This window comes from Benincasa hispida, chromosome 6 (assembly GCF_009727055.1).
Source record: "Benincasa hispida cultivar B227 chromosome 6, ASM972705v1, whole genome shotgun sequence".
NCBI lineage: Eukaryota > Viridiplantae > Streptophyta > Magnoliopsida > Cucurbitales > Cucurbitaceae > Benincasa > Benincasa hispida.
Window position 1 is genome coordinate 14,621,759 of NC_052354.1, and position 24,396 is coordinate 14,646,154.

The window sequence follows — 24,396 nt, forward strand, 5'->3', positions numbered from 1 at the left end:
TCTCTCAATCTTTCTCCCTCTTCCAAAATTCTCAGAGCCCACACAACTCCTGAGAATTCCCATCCTAAGAAGAATACAAAGGAAACTCTTGTAGTGGTGACCATTGTGGTTTATTGTTCGTCATCATTTTGGAGTAGAGGAATCACGTGAAAAAATTGTTTTTCAAGGGTAAGTCTTTTCTAACACTTCTTCCTCCTCTAATTCTTCATCGCATCATGTATTCTGATTGTTTATGCATATTTTTATTCTGTTAATTTCCATTATGTGTAATATCTAAAATTAGGAACAATCGCCACTTTCGCAGTGGATCTCACGGTTCCTTCACTCTCCTCGCCTATTAGCGTTCTCAGTTGGAAGGAAAAATTTCTTAATGAATTTGGCTACCTTTTGTTCTAATGAAGTAATTTCGCCTGTCTTCAGTTCATATGTCCATTGCCTTCCCTAATCCTTCAGGGAGAATGGAAGCAAGAATAATCTGATCTCTTCGGCAGTAACAATTGGAATTGCAAACGTGTTGCAAATTCTAAGGAAGCTCTTCAAGTGGGCATGTGAATCTTCTCCCAGTACACCTCCAAACTGCCTTGCCGTTTATATCATTTGTAGAATTACCGACTTCAGCTCAAATCTAGCACCTTCTGCTAGTGGTCGCAAGATCCCTGATGAGAATTCATATAAATTTGGTGATGCATAATCTCGAATTTGTCTATTGCAATTATTTGCTAAAAGTATAGAATTTGCCAGTGCCAATGCATTGTTCATCGCATTGTTGCCTCCATTATTAATCATATTTGGTGCTACTAGATTATTAATCATGAGCTACTGGGTTGTTTGTTTGGTCTATCATTGCTCCAACTTTATTCCTCTGACGTCTCTTCCCATTAGATCTTATGTGTCAATGAAAGGTCCATTTGATTTCAAGGTCATACACCAGTTCAAGCGATGTGCCTTCGCTCGTATAGTGTTTTATTATAGGGATCGAATCCCGAGCAGAAGCAGAAGGACGTCTTGCATTTAGGATTTTGATTTTAAGGAAACAAAAATACAACATACTAAAACATAACAGAATAGGATAAACATTATGCTAAGCATGCATTATAAAGGAGAAGCAAAAGAGAAGAACGATTATTACCTTTGTAGATTCCCAAACTTCTCAAACTTCTTCTTGTTCTTCACACGAACGTCTTCTCAATGATTATGACACTACCCCAAGAATAACCTTATTATTCTCTAGGATTTCAATAGTTGGATGAGTGGTCTCCAATTTTTAGAAGAGGAAGAGGTAGAGAGATTGTAGAGAGTGTAGAGAGGAATTCTTTTGGAGGAATCTTTTCATAATCCAATCATATGAAAATGCATAAATATTAATGGATAACATAATTAAATCTTATATAACATCGATCTAAGAAATTTGAATTCAAAATAAGTAATAACTTGAATTTTGAAAAAAACATAAATAATTTTTAGTCTGATTATCTTTATCCTTTTTAATAAAATATAAATTTTAAATCTTGCATAATATGAAGTCATAATAAGCAATAATTTGAAGTTTTGGAAATGGGAGATAATTGATAGTGTGAAATTTGGCCACTTTGATGACTAATAAATCATTCATAACATATAGATATCACAAATAACATGATTCCAAGTAATTTATATCATACAATTTGCAAAATACTAATATTGTAAACAATTTTATCAATGAAATAATGAAACTTATTTAATTTAGGATAAAAATAATGAAACTTAATTAATGATAGTTCTTTTAAAATTTTTTAATTTATTTACAGAATATATATATGATATAAGATGAAATGTAAACTTTGAGATATAGGAATCAAATTGAACCAAAATTAAAATGTCAGTAGAAGAAAGATCACATTTAATAACTTTCGTTATAGCCCTTTTGGAAATTAGCTATGAAAAAAGCGAAAGAAAATGCATTAGAGATTGAAGCAGTGCTAAAATTAAAGCCTACGTCCACGGGAAGGAGAGAATTTTATTAAAGATGCTAAGTCACAAACTCTTTTTCTTTACAGATCTTTCAAGTTTTCTTGAATCTATGTAGTTGTTGTATCTAAAAATTTGTAAATGATGAGTATTTATACTAATTTATGATACAAGTAGTTACAATAACTAATTGTAAAGATTAAAGAAATGTGAAACAGCTTCTTAAATGTTGATGTATGAGCTTATAATCTTCAGAAATGGGTGTTGAGCATTTGATGATCGATAACAACACCTTTGATACAAGGGCACAACTTCTTCCCCATAGGATTTCCACTTGGTTTTTAATACATAATGAATTCAACTAGTTGGTTTCAAGAGTAGGTATGATACTCTGTTAGATTATAATTAAGCTGATTTTTTCTTGTTTATATGTAATTAAGCATTGGTTATTCTTTGTAATTTTTTGTTATGTTTCTTCCAATGCCTGTTAGACACATAGCTTACATTTGGTTATTAATACATTAGCCTGTCTCAGTATTATTCCCTCTTTTTGGAGTATTTTCTCTTTTGGTTACATAATCTGAATCTTGTGTCACATTACTTGCTTTGATTATTTTGGTTTGCACACCTCATAAAATTTATTTTTATGTTCTTCAATACCCTCATCTCTACATCTCTCTCTAATTCTTAAGGTAGGATTTCAAAAACTTGGATTAGATTTCTTGTTTAGGTTTTTTTTCTTCTAATTAACTGTTTTTAAGAGTAAAAATGAAGATTTGATTCATAAAGGTGAGTGAAGAAGAATTTTGTTTTTCAATGCTGAATAGATTTGATATCAAATATGAATTAAAAATTGGAGAAGCATGTGAATGGTATATTATGAATTTCTCTTTGGAATATATGTGGTAAATCAATCTTTCAAGTTTGTTTTTCATTCCCTTATAGTTACAAGTCTATGTTGTGTTTTCTTCTGATAGAGTGAAAAAAAGATTTCAAGATAGGAGGAAATTTTAAAATATCAATGTAGCTTTTTTTCAATTGAAAAGCATTGATGTAATATTTTTCAGAATTTAAAATATTGAACTTCTTAGTTGGACCTGATATCAAAGGAAAATGACTATCCAAGGGCTTGTATCTCCAAATTTAATTGAAAATTTACCAAGAAGAGGTTATTGTGTTAGTTTGATGCAACAAATATTGCTCTAATATGCCATTTATTTTTTCTTTTTTTATTTTTTGAGATGTTGATTTCTTGTTCTACTTTTGCTGTTTTGTAATTTTGGTTATGCATTGATATAAATTTTTATGTATATTTTTTGTTTTTTTGGATCGCCAGGTCAAGTTTACAGAGGAGGAGTTTCGTAAGCTTATGGACTAGAAGCATCACATTTGTAATGTGTTTGTTATTTCTCAAATTGCTCATGTTAAAATGTTTTCTTTAAATTATATTCGTTTATTAGTTGGCTTCTTAATTGTTTTTTGTTATGTCCATTATGTATGTTATGTTCATCATGATTTTCTTTTACTGAAAATGGTTGGTTTTTTCAACCTGAAGTAATTTTTAAAGTTTCATGTTCAAATTTGCCTCCAACACAACACACACAATTATGATTCAAATGCCATTGTCAACTCATTTATTGGAGTTCACTTGAATAATTTTCGTTGCTTTATCATTATTTTAAATTTATCTAGTTTTTATGTCATATTCAAAGTTAAATTTCTTGTCGTACCTATTATTGTACATTTTTATCTATGAATATATTGTTTCTATGATAACTTTGTCGATTATTAATCAACCACAAAATTTTAGGTTGTTCTAAGAGTCAAAATGATAATTATGCACTTTTTATATAGTTTTAATTGTAGTTTTGGGAGCCACATTGATGCTATATTACTTTTTATGTTGGTAGGTGAAATGATACCTTTACATGGAAAAGATCAAAGAAGGAAGCTCAATTCCATGATGCTATATTCCTCAAAACTTGATGAATTCAATTCCATAATGATATGTTCCTCAAAACTTGATGAATTTTGTATTTTGTGTACGTTGTATAGTTGAAAACTACATTTGATGTGTTTCTTGTATTATTGGAAATTTCTTTAGTTTATAATGTAAACTGATTACTAAATTTCAATAATGAAAGGAAATCATTGTATTTAATGCATACATTGTGAATTATTTCATGTGTTTTTAACTTAAAACAAGTGTTTGTAAAGTAAATGGACATAATTTCAATGTTGTTTGTTATAACATAAGATTAAAGCTATATATATATATATATAATATAATATAATAGGCTTAAAAAAAGGTTATCATATGTCAAAGAAAGCATTAAGAAAAGACTATTATATAATAAAGATAGTACTAAAAACAAGCTATTATATGTCGAAGATAACATTAATGACTAATGTTATCGAATGTTTTCATAGCTATTATACATGTTATATCTTAATACTCTATTATAACATCCATTATAGCTCTATAAAGGCTACAAAAGTCCCAGGCTTTTAATAACATGGGCAGAACCTTCGAAAAAGGCTATGAAAGGTTTTTTATAGTCTTTTTTCGTTAGCTGTTATATCCATTAATGTGTAACATTTTGAAACCTAGGGACTAAATAGAAAATTGACCCAAAACCTGGGGACCAAAAAAGTATTTTTCCCATAGTATAATTTAAAAAGGAAAAAACATGACAACACGTTAAGATGGTTAAATACTGTAAAAAAGAAAAACTTTCAATAAGCATTAATACCATAATTTAAAAATAAAAAAAATGAAAATAATAGTTAGCTGGTTAAATATTGTTGTCGACAAGTTGTGCAGAATACAAATGCTAAATTCTGAGCAAATTGGATGAATGCTCTGTGTTTTATTGAAGAGTAAAATGAGGCTTTTATAGCCAATACAAAGGAATTAAACTAAGAGAAAAATACTAACCCATCAAAAGAAGTGGTGCAAAATAGAAAAAGAAATCTAAGTAACTAAGTTGCTAATCCAAATGGATTTTATTCTAACAGAATAAAAACAACTTAACAACAAAATAACTTAACAATCCCTCCCTTGAACTAGATACTGTCAGGTGTAGAGTTCATATGGTATTTCATGCACTCCTAACAAATTTTGAAGTTTTTGAAAAATTTCTAATTTTAGGGGCTTAGTCATCACATTAGCAACTTGGTCTTTACTCCTGCAAAATTCCAATTTGATCACACCATCTTTAACTAAATCTCGAAAAAAATGAAATCGTATATCTATATGTTTGCTTTTTCCATGCATGATTGGATTTTTCAAAAGTTTAATTGCAGAGCTATTGTCACACATAATTGTTGTACCTCCATCTTGCTTAAATCCTAGTTTGTCCAAAATTCTCTACATCCACACAGCTTGGCAGACACATGCTACTTCAGCTACAAATTCAGCCTCGGTGATTTGATTGATAAAGTAACCAATGGTTTCTTTTTAGAAGACCATGAGACAACTTCCGAGTTCATTAAGAATACATATCTAGATGTTCCTTTTCTATCTTCGATGTCTCCAGCATAATCAGAATCAGTGAAAGCAAGAGGTTCTTCACCTTTATCTTGTGCATAAAATATCCCAAAATTAATGGTCCTTTTCAAGTATCGAAGTGCTCTTTTAGCTGCTTGCAAGTGTAATTTTGTAGGTTTCGACATAAAATGAATGATTAAGTTGACAATGAACATCATGTTTGACCTAGTGGTAGTTAAATATATAAGACTTCCAACTATTTTCTTAAAATATGTTTCATCAACCAGATCTCCTCTTTCATCGCTATGTAACTTAGAACCTAGTTGAAGAAGCTTTGACACAAATACCTCAATTTTTTGTTTATTTATAACTAAGTTTGTAAATGGTCAGCTGGTATACTCTATAAATACCACTGATTTTAAATTCAAATGTGAGAGAGTTATCATCATTTTCTTAGTTTTCTGTAAACAACAAAAATCTGTATGTAATCTTCATCAGTAAAAGAATTCAAATCTTCCCGTGGACGTAGGCAATCTTGCCGAACCACGTAAACACTGTGTCTCCATCTTCTTGTCTTATCTTTCTTGTTCATACGAGTGTTTCCTTACTGCAAATTGTGCGCCATTCAATTATCTTTCAAATTGCATCGAGTAATCTGAATATCGAGTCAATCGTGCATCGATTCTTCGCTATCGAGTAGTTTTGAGTACATCATTTTCATCTTTGAGTTGCACTAAGCATCGTTCAAGAATCGTTGAGTACGATCGAGTATTATTTCTGGGCACTATGAAGAGTGGTCAGCCCAACAATTTGTGGCAACATAGCGTTTAAAGATCATCAAGGTCAACTTTCTTGGAGCATCAAGATTCTCAAGAAATTAAGACTCGTTATTCGATCGAATCAGAAATGGCTGTTCCAAGGTATGAGATTGAGAATTCAGGAAAGACTCGTTATTCGATCGGATCAGAAGGCCAAAATCAAAGTCATTCTTGGGCAACAGATAGCACATAAGACCCTTTTAGACCCATCAACTTTGCCATCCACTATATCAACACAAGAAAAAGAAGACATGGAGCTTCCAACATATGAGACTCTGGTTCTAAATCTCAGTGACAGTATTTTGAGGCAAATAATTGATAAAGACATGGCCTACAAGATGTGGGTCAAGATGGAAGGTTTTTTTGCAACCAAGGGTCTCCCCAACAAGATGTATGTAAGGGAGAAGTTCTTCATGTTCAAGATGGGTTCTGCCAAGCATCTTTCAGATAATTTGGATGAGTTCAAGAGGATAGTCTCAGAGTTCAAGAGCCTTGGTGAGAAAATTGGCGACAAGAATGAGGCTTTTGTGCTATTAAACTCTCTATCTGAAGCCTATAAGGAGGTGAAGAATGCATGGAAATATGGCAGAGAATCAGTTACCACCGATGCCATCATTTCAACATTAAGAACTAGAGAGTTAGAGCTTCATTCAGTCAAGAAGGAGCAACCTAGTGCAGAAGGGTTGTTTGCCAAGGGGAAGAACAAGCAGAACTAGTCTAAGGAGAATAAAAACCAGTCAGGTGAAGAGCACAAACCTAAGACCAAGCTGAGATGCAACTATTACAAGAAGAAAGGTCATTTGATGAGAGATTGCTACAACCTGAAAAGGAAAAACCAAGAAAAAGAGAAGGATCAGAAGGGAAAACAACTAGAAGCTTTAGTGGTTGAAGGTTCCTACTTTTATTCTGATGCCTTAGCCACCACCAGAAATCAAACCAACCAAATTAGTCCTCTTGGGAAGCATGACTGGGTACTTGACTCTGGTTGTACCTATCACATGACACCTTTCAGACCTTGGTTTAATACTTACAAGGAAATAGATGGAGAATTTGTGTACATGGAAATAATAAAGCCTGCAAGGTCAAAGGGTTTGGTTCAATATCCTTGAAGCTAAAGGATGGATTAATCAAGCTTATAAGAAAGGTGAGACAATACCTTTGCTCAAGAGAAACTTGATATCTTTGGGCATGTTGGATTCCATGGGTGCGAATACAGAGGAAAAGGTGGAGTTCTTGAGGTGATCAAGGATTCCAAAGTTTTGTTGGTTGGTGAGAAGGTCAATGACCTTTACATTTAGAGGAGTAGAGATGATGAAAAGTGCCTACAGGGTTTCAATAGCAAGCTTAACAGAGGCTAACTTGTGGCACAAAAGACTATCCCATATTAGTGAAAAGGGATGCAAGCACTATCCATGCAAGGAATTCTTCCCAAAGGTATCAGTGAGCACCATTCCTTTTTGGAACGCTTCATTTTAGGTAAAGCAACTAGGAAAAGTTTCACAAAATCTCAACACACCACCAAAGGAACATTGGATTATGTCCATTCTAACCTATGGGGACCATCTCCTACACCAAACCTTAGTGGCTCAAGGTATTTTCTAACCTTTATAAATGATTTTTCTAAGAAGATCTGGATATACTTTCTTGAAACTAAGGACCAAGTTTTTGGGAAGTCTAAGGAATGGAAAGCCATGATAGAAAATCAAACATCTAAAAGGTTAAAATACTTTAGAACCGATAATGGGCTTGAATTTTGCAATGAACACTTTGATAAATTTTGTAGTGAGAATGGTATAACTAGGCATAGAATAGTGAGGTATACACCTCAACAAAATGGGGTTATTGAGAGGTTAAATAGAACCATAATGGAAAAGGTTAGGTGTTTGCTCTCTCATGTTATCTTAGGGGAAAGTTTTTGGGTAGAAGCTGCAGCCTATACAGTTTATACCTTGAATAGTTGCCCTCACACATCTTTAGAGTTGCTTGCCCTTAAGGAAAAGTGGACTAATCATTCTCCTAACCTAAATAACCTCAAGGTCTTTGGATGTGTAGGGTTTGTACACCAAAATAAGGGAAAGTTAAAGGCCAGAGTAGTCAAGTGCATGTTTGTAGGCTTTACAGAGGGTGTCCGATTGAGAGGAAGTTCATAGTGAGCAAAGACAACACTTTTAGGGAAGAGGAGATGTTTATGCAAAAGGAGAAAAAGGTTGCGGATGAAGGAGAGTCATCCAACACAAAAATTAAGGTGGAGTTACCAACTAAGCAGCCAATTGACTTTAACCAACCTAGTGGCACAGGAGAAACTAAGGAAGATGTAGGGGAACATGAGGAGACAACATGTAAGCAACCTGATTTAAGCCAGTATGTCTTAGCTAGAGATAGACAAATGAGAACTATCACACCTCCAACTAGATATACTGAAATGAATTATATGAATTTGCTTTTAAACCCTGTTGTAACTCATACTAACCAACAACCAACTACCTTTGAGGAAGCAACAAGTTGTGCTAATGCAAGGGATTGGATTGAAGCAATGAATGAGAAGATGCAATAACTAAAAATAAATGACACTTGGTCTTTAGTTCCTCTACCAAAGGGTTACAAATATGTTGCCTCTAAATGGATTTTCAAACTTAAAGAAGGAGTATCCTATGATCAAAAGCCTATATATAAAGCTAGATTGGCTGCAAAGGGGTTCACTCAAATGGAAGGAATAGACTATTATGAGATTTTCTCTCCTATTGTCAAACAAACTTCCATAAGAGTTCTTCTATCCTTAGTGGCTCAAAATAATCTAGAATTGTATCAACTAGATGTCAAAACTGCTTCTCTTCATGGTCATCTAGAAGAGACAATCTATATGATGCAACCTAAAGGAAAAGAAAATATCTTTTGCTTACTTAAAAAGTCTATATATGGGTTAAAACAATCACTTAGGTGCTTGTATAGGAGATTTAATGACTATATTTCTAGCATTGGGTTCAAAAAAAGTTCATTTGACATATGTGTTTATGTAAATACAAGTTCTTATAAGGACAATGTTTACCTACTCATATATGTAGATGACATGTTTCTGGCAGGTAGGTCCAAAAGAGAACTAACCCATGTTAAAAACCTCTTAAAAAGATAGTTTGAATTGAAGGACTTAGGAGAAGCAAGCAAGGTCCTAGGAATAGAGATCCATAGGAACAAATAGGAGTCTATTCTAAGCATCAATTAGTTCAATTATTGTGAGAAGATCTTTAAAAGGTTCAACATGAATGAGGCTAAACCTGTGAGTTTACCTATTGCTCAGCACTTTAAGCTTTCCTCAGCTAACTCTGCTAAGGATTCTGACCAAGAACATCAAAAAAAGATGGTTGTCATACCCTATAGTCAAATAGTCAGAAGCCTAATGTATTTAATGATTTCTACTAGACCTGATCTCTCATATTCGGCTAGCTTAGTTAGTAGATATATGTCTAATCCTGGTAAGAGACACTGAGAGGCTACTAAATGGATCCTAAGGTACCTGGTTTGGTTTAAAAACTCAAAATTAGTCTACGAAAGGTCATCTGAACCAAACCTAGAGCTTTATGGATATGTGGATGTTGACTATGCTAGTGATTTGGACAAAACAAGGTCCTTAACAGGTTACCTTTTCCTTTTTTGTCTTTTATTCAGCTGGAAAGCATCATTACAGCCTATAGTAGCCTTATCTACAACAGAAGCTGAATATATGGCTTTAATAGAAGCAATCAAAGAGGCATTGTGGCTCAAGGCATTGCTAAAAGACTTTGGAATAGATCAAATAGTGGTGAAACTCTACTGTGACAACCAAAGTGCTATCCATTGGTCCCGAAATCCATAATTACAGACTAGAACTAAGCACATTGTTGGAGGAAAATCGGGGATGGGGTTGTGCACGCAATCATGCGTTAGACATGGCTTAAGCTATGCGTTTATGCCCATGCGTCAGAGGTCAGCGTTGGAATGAAAATGCGTTAATCTAGTATGCAATGACCATGCGTTCCTATCGCAAGTTTTCTTTCGCTCAATAATGCTTGTGAAGCAATGCGTTTGAGGCGATGAATAAAAATAAAAAGAAGACGTTTAATGGATTTACACACTACTCTTACTCCTAACTAATCTGATTGAGCAATAGAAGACTTGCGATGAGAATAGGTAGATACACATCAACCATTAACGCATAGTAATGTTTATTATCTTAAATCGCTTGAGTAATCCCAGCTCGTCACACTAACGCATCGCACACCTCTTGGTGGTCAGCTGCATGACTATATCTCTATAGTGCATGGTTGCATCGAGCATAAGATTGTGCCTATCTCTAGAAACAATGCATACTTTGCTTTAGTGCGTTCTATCTCTTACCTTCTCAAGCTGTTAGACGCAGCTATTTAACTTATAGACAAGCATTGCAACAACCCATAAACAAACATTACTATAACCTTTCACCAAGCAAAGAAGATTAACTCACTATACTCGCACAACACACACCTCTCGGTGGGTTGCTACATGCGTCCTATCTCTAGGCTACACGATTAAGTATGCGATCGCCTTTGATAAACAAACGCTGAAAATAAACAATGATAAAGATAAAGATGATGAAGAAGACGACAATGAAGGAAACAAGATATGCATTGATTACAAAATGTGTTAATATCTTAAGCTAAAATGTAATACAATACAAAGGTTATAGGAGAAATGAAGGACTTTGTGTCAAGGCTGTCGGTGGTGCCATGGATGAATGGTGGAGATGTCTCTCTCGAGCTCTATCTCCGGTGAACGCTCCGGTCGTCACTCGGTCTGGTTTATGGAGATGAAGAATTCTCACTGAAAATATTGCTCATGCTCTCATCTGTCATCGCAAACCTCTGCCTTGAGGCAGAAGTTCGGATCTCTTGAAGGTCCAAGGGGCTATTTATAGAGTTTAAACGCCGACAGCTATCATGATTACATTATGTCTCACTGCTACTTTTGTCCCGGTATGGGCATTGTCACATCGTCTTATCTTGTTGATACTCCTAAGGTATGCGTCCGAGCTTGATTTAGCTGAAGTATCAACGTGTTCTTCCCATCTTGCGATCTTCTATTATGGCTATCACTCCATGGCCGCAATCTCCAAGTGATTATCGCATTCACTTAATCACTGCAACTTTCATTCGATGGACGCATGTGATCACCGCATGCATTCGTCTATGCAATAGCTCGGTTTTCAGCGCATGCGTTTGTCTCTACGTTCACCTGGCTTCAGCGCATGCGTTTGATTGCGAGTGCTTATTTCCAACGCATGCGTTTGATTCCTAAGATAGCTACAAAAATAGACACTTTGGCATGGAGTAACGCATAATATTGGGTCAGTGAGGATTTAGGTGCTAATCGATGCAAAACTAATTTTTTTCACAAATTCTAAGTATTATCACCGCATTTTCTACTTGTTAGCCCTCATAATTCTAAATAAAAGGCTTATAATAACTGGCATTTCTACCAGTTATCACACATTGATATCAAGTATCATTTCATTAGAGATAAATTGAGACATGGGAGATAGAACTTTTAAAGGTTCATACTTCAGACAATGCAGCTGACATGTTAACAAAACTTGTTTCAAAGCTTAAATTGTTTAACTATTTAGAACAGGTTGTCTTTGAGCTTTCAGACACATGGTAGACAAATCGGTCAGAATCAGGAAGATTAGAAGATTGCTAGACATTGGAGTCAAGGTGGAGAATTTGAAGAAGCTTTGACTCAAATACCTCAGTTTTTTGTTTGTTTATAACTAACTTTGTAAATGGTCAGTTGGTATACTCTATAAATACCTTGATTTTAAATTCAAACATGAGAGAGTTATCATCATTTTCTTAGTTTTCTGTAAACAACAAAAATCTGTACGCAATCTTCATCAGTAAAAGAATTCAGATCTTCCCATGGACGTAGGCAATCTTGCTAGGATTGGTGTCCTAATTCTCCTAGAGTCTCATTGTTTGTAATGATACACATTGTTTGATGAATAAAATAATTGTTATTTCATTCTGGCATTTACTCATATCCAATAATCAAAGCTCATTGGTTATCTTATGTGAACTTAAGCATGTATATGTGATATACAAGTGGATCATTCCTTAAGTGATAACTTAAATAGGTCTGTAGTATAAGGATTAAGGTGGGATACCTGATTGTGGTGACACTATGGATACGACCCTCTTTGTAGAGGTTTGAAAGTGTTGTAAACTACTACAGATGGTAGATCCTGACCATTCATTTAGAGATGTGCGAGCGAGGGTGTCCTATACAAAGAGTTTGTATAAGTCGGACCACGAGATGACTAGGTACACGACCTCAATCCTGAGTGTTTTGGAAACTTCTGCCTTTGAGGGCGGTCCTTTGATTAGTATGGGTGAGAATGGCCAGATTGTCAATTCAACATGCTTACCTTTTCGGGGACTTGTCTGATCTGGGAGCTGAGAACTCAATCCACAAGATGGAATTCACTTCTTTCCCGAAGTAGGGATAAGTAGAGAGATTGCTCCCTTAAGGGCTGATTCCAAGGCTTGAACATAATGGCCACAACATCTCTTTGGAAGAGAGGACTTAGTCATAGTAGGACTATGACTTACGTTCATTAGAAGGATCAGTGGTACTTAAGGTGTTGATGTAACTATAGGGGCATAATGGTTATTGGCCGAGCTATACTTACGAGCGATCTGTAAAGGGTTGTCGTATTGTTGATTGGTTAAGATGGATACATAATATATCTGTGGTAAGGAGAGTTCAGTTGTCGGTCTTTAGTGGAGTGCCTGACAGTTAACGGATGGTGGATCCCGTGACTAAAGAGTTTAGTTAGTTATTCACGTACCATTGGAGCTTCGAGCTACAGGTTCATAAGGTCCCCTTGGTAGCTCAATGGATTCAGTTGAGGATCAGTTCTTGGTGTTGATTTGAAATGTTCAAATTGACAAGGGGTAATTCGATTATATATGATACTGTCTCTTATACACATCTAGATGTGTATAAGAGACAGGGTAAGGAGAGTTCAGTTGTCGGTCTTTAGTGGAGTGCCTGACAGTTAACGGATGGTGGATCCCGTGACTAAAGAGTTTAGTTAGTTATTCACGTACCATTGGAGCTTCGAGCTACAGGTCCATAAGGTCCCCTTGGTGGCTCAATGGATTCAAGTTGAGGATCAGTTCTTGGTGTTGATTTGAAATGTTCAAATTGACAAGGGGTAATTCGATTATATATGATATGATCGGTATGATGTATGAGATACATTTAGTGGAGGATCTGTCTCTTATACACATCTAGATGTGTATAAGAGACAGAGTCCACACAGAGTTCACCCTCTGGATTCTCACACCAGAATACCAAGGTACCCTTCTTGGTGGTGTCATACTCAACTCGACACCGTCAAGGTTCTGTGGAGGCCATTCGTGCTGTTGAGGTGTTTGTAACTGAGGCCATCGCTGAGTCTGAGTGCACGGTATTCGTGTAGTGTAGTGGTTGTGTTGGATGAGCGTTCGAAGTTGCTGTGTTCGAGCGTTTGTGATCAAGGAGCGTGGAGACGACTCTACAAATGTGTGTAGAGATTTCTTCTTGATCATTTGTAGTTTCATCTATAATTTCTTTATTGATTGTATAACCGTATGTTTCTATTTATGACTGTAATTTATAAAGTTCATACATGATTGTAATTTGGAATGATCTTTCCGCTGCTCATGGAAATCCTCGTGATCGATTTTCTTCAATTGGTATCAGAGCTAGGTTGTTCTAATGTTCCAAATTACAAATCTGTTTTGAACTTCATTTTTCAGTCTCGGTGGGCTGGCGGTTGAAGGAGGGGAGGTAGCGGCGGTGGCGGCTGGACTAGACGACGGCTGAATGAGCGATGGCGGCGGCGGCAGCGGTGGGCTACTTGAAGGACCAAAACACAAAGGGAAGGGAGAGGGCTCGACAAGCGAGGGAGCGAAGCGGGGGGAGGAGATCAGTGGGGAAGAAGGATGGGAAAAATGAGAGAGATCGGCAAAGGGAGTTCTCGGGGTCTCCTAACGCCATTTTACGTCGTCGAGAGACACCCTTTCTCCCGACGATCGATTTAGGCGTCGGGGGAACTCCTTTTTCTTGTAGTGAAAGATGTACATGGGTTGTATTGAGGGTGTTTTTTGGACCAACCCGAAAATTCAAATTAGTTGGATTGGCAACCCAAACGACTCAAATAAAGTTTCCAATCCAACCCTAAAAATTCGGATTGGATTGGATTGGATTTTCGGGTTATAACTTATTTTTTATTTTTAATGAAAAATATGTAAATTTATTATACAGCATATGACTAATAACTAAAATCTCATAAAATTCGAATGTTAAATACGAAATATCTATGATATTTATTGCAAAATTTAAACAAATATAAATATCATAACAATCTTAAAAGAAAAATATTAAAAATTCACAAGTTAATCCATACAAAGTAATCAAACTTGAAACAAAGATGAATACAGGTTGGACTAGGTCAACCCAATTTTTTTTTAGCCAACCCACAACCCAATCCAACCGAATAAAAATATAAAAATTCAACCCAACCCAATCCAAGAACAAAACTAACCTAACCCAACCCTTACATTTTGAGTTGGGTAGTCCGAGTTGTTCGGGTTGTCGGGTTATTTGAACACCCTAAGTTATGGTATGAAATCATTTGACTTGGTTTAAATAGGATCTCAAATAAAGTTTTATTTATAAAGCTATGTTACAAATATTGATGTTCACTTACTATCTCAAACAAATGCTATAAGGAAGCATGAGGTTGATATTCCCAGAGTAGTCTAAGTCCAGGAAAGTTGACTAACTATCAATGATAAATTAATCATTGATAGATATAGAACTTACTTTAGTGCAAAGTTTTATTTATTTGGTAAAATAAGAATCCAAAATGTTTCTCCATCACTAGATTCACAATATACGTACGAAAATTCTTGTATGTAGAGAGTTAAGGCAATGAAACCAAATTATAATACTCTGCAAGTGCCCATAGGGGAAATACATTCCTGTATAATGCATAATGAAGCATGCAAGTCTTCATAAAAGCCCCGGTTATTTCCTGCCATTATAAAAAAAATATATATATATTTATATATCTTTTTAAATAAATAAAAATAATAATAATTAGGGTATTGAAAATATAATGTTAATTAATAATTAACCACACCTGTTGAGGGTAATCACCATCTTCAAACTGAGAGTTAATTAGCAGTTTAGCAGCATGGTGGAGAGGAGTTGGATCCCTCCTTGCCTGTAATCATTATTAATCTCATGCTTATTATTAATAATCATATATTTAATACAATATAATTTCATTAAAAAACACAAAAAAAAAAAAACAAAATAACAAACCTGTTGAGCATGGATCAAAGCCATTAAAGCAAAAGAAGTTTGAACTAGATTGGAAGTATTGGCTGGAAGAGGAATATATATTTTTTTAATACAGGAAAGATGGCTCTCTCCCCATCCACCATCCGGACATTGAATTTTAAGTAGAAATTCCACAGCTTTTGTTATTGCAAAGCAATTTTCATAAGTGTTTCCAGCTGCTGCTAATCCTTTTATAGCAAAATATGTAGCATAAATGTGACATATTCCCCAGTTTCCATACCATGATCCATCCTCTTTCTGAATTTGTTTGATGTAATTTGTTGCTTTCTCTATAAAATTATTGATCTCTCTCTCCCTGTGACTTGGAAACAGCTTCTTAAATAGCACTAGAGCTTGTATTGCTGATGCTGTGCATTCTACGTATCTATTTTTACCAATTTCATTCATCAAACAATAATTTTATGAAGAAGGGATAAAATTGAATTCCACAATGGGTATATTTAGACTGCCTTTTTAAGGATTTAATTTTGGAAAAAAAATCATTTTTGTAAAATTTTCAAAAATCATTTTGTACTTAGAACTTGGGTATAAAAATACTTTTTAACGAAATGAAATCAAATACAAGAATATTTTAATTCTAACAATTCTTTATAATTTTTTTTAATATAATAGTAAATTCATTTAAAAACACTATTTTTCACTGGCAATCTAAATAGACCCATAATCTTCTTTTTAATATGAAGTTTTTACATTAAAAAAAAAAAAAAAAAAGAATTACATACTCAAGCTCCAGTACTGTGTATTCGAAGAATTCCACTGGATTTAGTAGCTAAAAAATGAAGGATAAAAAAAGTTAATTAACAATCCTTTTTTCGTATGTTTAATATTTTATATATTTTTTAGAAAAATTGTATATAGGTCACAAATTAATTATTTACCTCCAACCATGAAGGTAAAATGCCAGTAGGCTCCCAGGCCGCCATTCCACCATTTTTTGCCTATTTAATTAACAAAAAAAAAAGGTTTGGTTGTTTATATAAATTATAGTTAATTTAAATATCTATACAGAAGTATTTTAAAAAACTATAGTTAAAAATATTTTGAATATTACAATTACCTGTAAGGAAAGAAGTAAGTTCACAGCATCAAAAAAACATTGTGGTTCCATAGGATCTCCCACAATATCGGAAGACATTGTTGATAGTATCAAACAACACTGAAACATTGTTTACAATAACAATTAACAAATAGTTAGATTTTTAAGGTTAAATTATAAATTTGGTCATCATGGTTCGAATAAAGATAGAAATTAGTCAAAGTAGTTTATAATTGGAATTACCCTATGATTTGATGAATTCTTTCTAAATAACTGATTCTACGATAAATACTACTTATGAGGGTTTTATCAAAGGGACAGTCGCAAATATAACAATTAAGCTCAAAGTATTAGCAAATATAGCATATTGTAAAAAAATTACAAATATAGTAAAATTTAGATCAAGCTCTTCACGCTCAAAGTCTATCAGTGATAGACCATATTGTTCGTACGAGTATGTCTATGATAAATTATATCACTAATAGAGCTCTATCAATGATAGACTATATTGCTGATAGAAGTCTATTGATGATAGTCTCACTGTTAAAATTTGCTATATTTGTAATTATTTAAAAATGTTGTCATACACTTGATTGTTATCCCTAAAAGTGTTATCCATCCCAATTAGCTTTTGTAAAATTTATGAGATGTTATGGAACTTTAAGGATCAAATTTGTAATTTAACCAATTTGTAAAATTATACATGTTACCATTAAATTTTCTGTTGTGCCATCAGAAATTTGCATTCCATGATCTTGATCTGAGAATGTCCATCCTCCTTTTGATATGTAACGATACATTCGTTTGAAATCGCCATGAGGATTTTCCTTGATCTTTATATATATCATAAGACAAAGAAAAAAAAAAAGACAAATAAAATTAACATAATATTTCTCTAAATTAACCATTCTCATTATTAGCACCATATATACCTGTGATTTTTTAATGAAATCATGCCCTTTTTTTAGTGCGTCTGAGAATTCATCGTGAAGATTAGTAGCAAGAATTGCTTGAATTGCAAAGGCAACATCCCAAGATTGGCTTCCAAAACTCTATATGTGAGAAATATATAAATGAGTCAAAATAGAACCTAATATTACACAAATTTTAAAAACTTCTAATATTTACAAATAATTTTTATATAATATATCAATTAGTATAATAATCCAATTGATATCGTTCCTGTAGCATTCTTTTTTAAAAAAACAAAAAGTTTGAATACTATTTTTGTAATATTTTACAAGTTCAAGGACCATGACCAACTAAAATTGAAAGTATATTAGGAATCAAAATGATGATTAAAAAAAATAAAACTATCGAAATCAAAATAAACTAAAATGATGGATACGTGAGCAAAAATAAAAATGAAGGAATAATACTAACTTGCATCTTCATTCCATCTTCACCCATCCATAAATAATCTTTGACTCTGGCAAGATGCTTCTTGTAAGCTTCGCCATTAGGGTTGTCCGCCCAACAAGCAACCATGCATAATGGCTGCATGTTTTAGTAACCCACTATCATGTCAATATAATTAATATTTATTTTATTAATTACCTTTGCACTCGTCAAAATAAATAACAGTACAGAGAAATTAATGGTAGAATCAATGTTTATAAACTTATTTGTAAAAAATAAAACACCAAATTGTAAATGATTATCAAACGAAGAATAGTAATTACAGTAATGAACTAACAACTTATAACTTATGAGTAAAACTTCCACACATCCAAGTGTGATGTAATGACTACAATGATCTTCATAATCAATATGTTCCTTAGTTATTTGGATTGCAGATTTCTGACTCTTTTAAATGCCCAACTGTTAAGAATAGGTTCTCCAAAGTATTGAAGAGCATCCCATGCTAACTTTGAATCAGTGGACGTTCAAAGCATTTATCCTCCTATATAAACAAGTGCAATCAACACATTGTGAAAGCCCCATATATAACATATTATTGAATAAATTAAAAGTTCCTTTGTTGATCAATTATGAGTACTGTCATGAAATTAACAAATAAAGATAAAGAAAAAAAAAAACGTAAGCATAAGAGAATTGACATAGAAATTTACATAGCTCATTAACAGTGTATTAGTTGTATCTACGAGGAGAAGGAGAGAGCAATTTATTATTAGAGAGAATAACTAAGATTACAGAAATCAACGTTGTCCCTAGGCTACGACTTGTAGACTGGACAACGAGATCCCCATGTACCTGGTGGTTTGAAGTGCTGGATAAGAGATTCAAAACATTCAATTGAATTACCTTTGCACAATAATGTCGAGTTGAACTCCATTTGATGTTGGTATAAGATTGAATGTAAATTTCTTGTCGTAGTTGTAAAATGAGAGGAGTGAGAGGTCCCACGAAACGCTTCCCATATAAGTAGGACATTGGAAGGTATGTCAATCGACAATAGCAATAAAGACCTCCAGGATTTATACCTACTTTTTCTGGTCTAAACATCCAAACTTCTGGTGGCATTGGGTTTATTCCCTCCCATTCGTACACCCCCAGAATCTATAGATCATATGCAAATTACTCCATTTAATAGAAATCTGAAGAAAATAATAATAATAATAATTTATAAATAGGTAGAAATTAAATACTAATTTTTTTTTATATCCATAAGTGTTTATTCTAGTTTATGTGCAATTCAATTAATCTCATGAGACAATCTGTCTGACCCTACAATATTTGATCATGACCTCTTAGCCCTTTAACAAAATCATGTACCCGACCTATTTACAATTAGACCAAGCTATGATTGTTTGTGGAAGTTAAATACTACTACTCACCGCAAACCAAATCTTTCCCCAAGAAGGTGTGTAGAGAGCACCTCCATGATCTAGAATCCAATTTCTAGCTCTACTACAGCCATCCTTGTCAGCTCCTTCCCCAAGCAAACGCAACGCAGTGTAGTTTAGAGTGGTGCATAACATGCAACTTTCTCCCACAATGTTTAATCCCCATCCGCCATCTTCATTCTGTTACGGTTAATGTTCATGGATAAAGATATCAATTATATCAATGCAAAAAGATCATAAGCTTCATTATTGTTCTCATCTTATAACTCCAAAGTAAGATGTTTATATTTCATAATTTGAAATGAAGTAAAATTAAAAAATTAGCCTAGTTTTCACCTGATGACAATATATCCAACGAAGGATTTCCTTTTGATGCTCTTCTGAAAGTATTTTATTAAGATGTCCTGTGATGTACAACGCAAATACCTTTTCACGACAAATAAGGTAGATTTATTACATAGAAAGTATACACATATTTACAAAATGAATAAAGTTAAAATGTAATAGACTTACTAGAGGAGGTAAAGTGAACAAAAGGCCACCATTTTCTGCAGGCCAATGGCCATGGTCGCTTTGTAAGGCTACAAAGAAAGTTGCAGCTCTTCTTAATGCAATCTTTACGGTTTCCTTCTTTATGATTACTTCCTTCTTCCCACTTTCATTTCCTTCTTCCACAACCACTTTTGGAATTGTTTGTTTGAAATTTCTCTCTCTTAGAAACTACGCCCTTCCAAAATAATCAAAATTATGCACCACCTAAATTTAAATAGTCTATATTCTAGAGTTCTTTCCTTTCAGCTTCTTGTTTCAAAATAAATTATATTATTCTGTTTAAATATCTATTTTGTTTCTATTCATTATTCTTTTCTATATATATACCAACTATCACAATCGCACTTTCTGAAGCTTCACGTAACGATTGTTCGACACTTGTTTCCAAAATAAACGTTTCGAAGAGTGAACATTTTAAAATTACAAAGAGACCAAAATAAAGTAAAATCAAAAGTATAGGAATGAAAATAGTATTTAAAGGTAAGTAATATTATTGGAAACAAAACCTGAAATCGCCAAAGCAAGTCACTATTACATTGGACATGATTTCGATTGTGGTAGAAACTTTGACGTGCAGCTTCAACTTGAGCTCGTTCCTGAGGTGTGCCTGCATCAGGATCATATTCCCATGTTTGCCTTCCAATGAAGTTGTTTGTACTTAATAAATATTCCTCATTTTCTCCCTTTCCCAACTTAAGTCTCCACATCTTTCACTATGAAAAGTTCTCCACCCAAACTACTTGATTGAGTTTGCACTCAAAACCCTTCCCTATATATAGAAATATATTAATTATCTACAATGTCTCAACCTGCATGTATGTTTGGGAGTGATGGTTAATTTTTTATACCGATGATATTGATGTTTCCTTTCTTTTTAAACTTTCAAAAGTGAGTACTTTTCGTATATATTTAAAAGTGGTTTTCGATTATTATATTTGGTTTCAAAACTTATTTTAGGAAGATACAAATTATTCTTTAATATAAAAAAGAAAATTTCGTCCCAAATTGAAAGATCTCTAAAACAACGTATTTGACTTTTTAATTAGTTCCAAATTGTGCACCAATCGCCTCATATTTAACTTAGATCACTACGTCGTTATTCAAAGTCTAGAGAGGACAAATTCAACTGAGTTCTCTTCATGTTTTGTGGTTTATTGTTTATGTTTTCTCCTTTAAAAAAAAACTATAATATTACAGGGATATGAAAAATGTTTTATATTTATCTCTATTTATTGTGTATGTCATGTCAACACTTTAAGAGTTGAGTGGCAATCAATAAAGGGAGTATAGTATGCTCATAGTACCTCCTTCGTGGTAATTAAAAATGAAAGGGAAAAGTGTACTGAGGGATGAAAAGATGACATTAATATAAGAATTATTAGCATTCATAATCATCGTACCTACTTTAAAGCTAAAGTAAACCCTTTTTATTTACATTTACCACCACAATTAAATGTGTAGATAAAAATGTAAAATGCACGAAATCAACTTGATTTATTGCCATTAAATTGCCACTAACAAGTAACAACACAAAAGGTGAAATTGCCAAAAATGGGACAAAATTTAAAGGGTAAGGACTTTAGGATCACTTTTTAAAAGAAAAGTTATGGGACAAATTTGATGTGAAATGTCATAATTGCCCTCACTAGAAAAGCCTTGATTTCTACAATTTTAGATTATTGTTAAGAGTATTCTTTGCTTATTCTTTTGCTTCTTTGCTTATTTTTGTTATATCGTTTTGGAGGGTTTATTTATTTTTATTTATATATATATATATTGTCCCTCAAAATGGAAGAGTTAGGATTATTTTGCTCTTCTTCTTGTGAATAAGGCTGTTGGCTGATTTTTATTGTTATTTTTTGAGGTTTTTATTTTATTTGTCTAACATCCCAAAGTTTTAGGAAATTTTAGGTCAATTGTCTCAAATTTTTTAGTTTAGTTTTCTTTTATTATTTTTTTTTTAATCTGGAAACAAATTGAGACATTGAAAATTTTATATTGGTTAACGTGAATTCATTTAGATTTGAATTAATTATCTTTAAAATATTGAGTTTTAACTTCCTTTTAACTTTATATTTTGGAGCTACAATTAAATTAATTGGAAGGGATAATTGAATTATTTGGATTTAAAATTTTGGAGCCACAATTGTGTTAGTTTGAAATATGAAAATTAGGATTTAATTTAAGGAAAGTTGAATAAATTATTTTGGAATTTGAATTTATTTATTATTATTATTATTATTTTGTAGAAATTTGAGAAATTGAAATTTTGGGAAGATATGAATTTATGCATATATGCTTGATTAAAATCCAAATAGGATTTGAATTTAAGGCTTTTATTTATGTTTTTTAAGTAGAAGGGAAAACAGGTTTTTAAAATAAATATATAGATAAAATTAGTAATTTAATTGATGGTAGTGGGGATGAATGGTCAAGGTAAGGATTTAATATACATATATGTTTTGATTTAAAACTTTTGAGGACAAAAGTTGAGGGAAGAATGTAACATCTTGAATTTTTCAGATAATGTTCATTATATTATCTTGAAATATTTGGACGTTATTTTGATAAACTGGGACTAAGAGTTTAATTTGGTAGGCAAGATAATTAATTTAAAAAATATTTGTAAAGAATCGGAACTTTAATTCGATTTAATGAAAAAATGGATTAATTTACTTGGGTGAAGTGTGTTTTAAATTCATTAAATATTTGGAATGATGTAATTTATCTCTACTATGAGATGTTGTTTGGGTTAGGTTGATTCTTGGCGTTACTCGAGACGAAGAGCGCTAGTTTGTTGTATTAAATGTTATGTCTTAACTTAAGGTAAGTGTCCTTCTACTGGTTCGCCTTCGAACTAGTTGTATTCCTACCTCTTGGGTTGTTTGCTTAAGAATTACCTAAACTGCTTACTTGAGATCACTTGAACTGGTTGCGTGAGATTACTGGACTGTTTATTTAAGATTGCTTGACTGTTTCTCAAGACTATTCAGACTGAGTCGACTGATTATTCTAGATTGTTTGGACTAATAATTTATGACAAATTGAACTACATAACTTAATGGTTTAATTGACTTGATTGGATTATTTTGCCCATGATGACTGAACCGTAGACTGAGCCTATATGAAATTTTATCCCTAAGATGAACGACTATAAAATATAACACATGAGTTATATGAAAACTGATGCATGCTAAGTTAGAGAGTTCCTGTTAGTTTTTCTTATCTAGGCAGGTGTACACATATGACTGATTTGTAGACCTACAGGTTATACACTATGACGGATTCATGTTCTTTCGGGCTTATGTCTATGACTGATTTATTGACCTTCGAGCTACACACTATGACTGATTCATGTTCCTTTGGGTTCATGTCTATGAATAATTTGTGGATTTTCGAGTTACACACTATGACTTATTCATGTTCGTTTGGGTTCATGTCTACAACTAATTTGTGGACCTTCAAGTTATACACTATAATTAATTCATGTTCCTTCGGGTTTATGTCTGTGATTGATTTATGGACCTTCGGTTTACATACTATGATTGATTCATGTTCCTTCGAGTTCATGTCTATGATTGATATGTGACTCCTTCGGGATCACTACATCTGATATGATAGGTGTACACCGATGCCTAGATGAACTAGCTAACGGATAACTTAGAGAGCCCAATAGCGGGTCATTTACTGGGTATTGTTATCTCATCTTTTCTTCCTTTATGTTTTTTAGGAAATGACAGGAACAGGTTAACAGGTGACAGATAGGACCCGTGACAGAGTCATATAGGGACAAGAGAAATCGCTTCCGCTCATTATATACTTTTGTCATTTGAATGTTTTGAAACTAGAATTTAATGTGAGGCAACAAATTTTAATGTTTTGAATGTTTTCTTTATGAATATTATTTTTAGTGGACCCCGAATGAAAGTTTTATTTATTTGTTTTCTAGTTTATTTTAGAAAAAATATCCGTATTGTTTTAATGAATTTTTATGGACAAAATATCTGGGTTTTAAATGTGTATTTAGTTGTAACGGCCCCTTGTTAGAGATGTTGGATAGTCGGATCGTTACAATTTGTATATTTACATTTGCCGTCAAAATGAAATATTTAGGATTATTTTGCTTAACTTCTTGTGAATACTATTGTTGTTGAGTTTTATTTTGCAAAAAACATGTGTCCACATTGAGGGGTTGTTTCTTTATCTTTCAAGTATTTAGCAAATATCTTTCAACACAAAAATTTGCAATCACCCGTTGTCATTCATTGTGGCACATTTATATGCATGTTTTAAGTGATTTAGTGTGAGTATGGACATATTTTA

At 33.2% G+C, this 24,396-nt stretch overlaps 1 protein-coding gene across 1 annotated transcript; it reads right to left on the reverse strand.

The window, feature by feature from the left end:
* Positions 1-15,024: 15,024 nt before the first annotated feature.
* Positions 15,025-20,800, reverse strand: LOC120080055 (beta-amyrin synthase-like). Its single transcript, XM_039034606.1, is given in 17 exon segments — positions 15,025-15,346; positions 15,455-15,538; positions 15,640-16,042; positions 16,401-16,447; positions 16,557-16,616; positions 16,736-16,834; positions 17,425-17,547; positions 17,647-17,766; positions 18,098-18,211; positions 18,434-18,519; positions 18,522-18,584; positions 18,587-18,617; positions 18,980-19,234; positions 19,513-19,701; positions 19,858-19,947; positions 20,035-20,241; positions 20,580-20,800. Coding segments are annotated over 17 exon segments (2,283 nt in total). The 5' UTR covers positions 20,781-20,800; the 3' UTR covers positions 15,025-15,235.
* Positions 20,801-24,396: the final 3,596 nt, after the last annotated feature.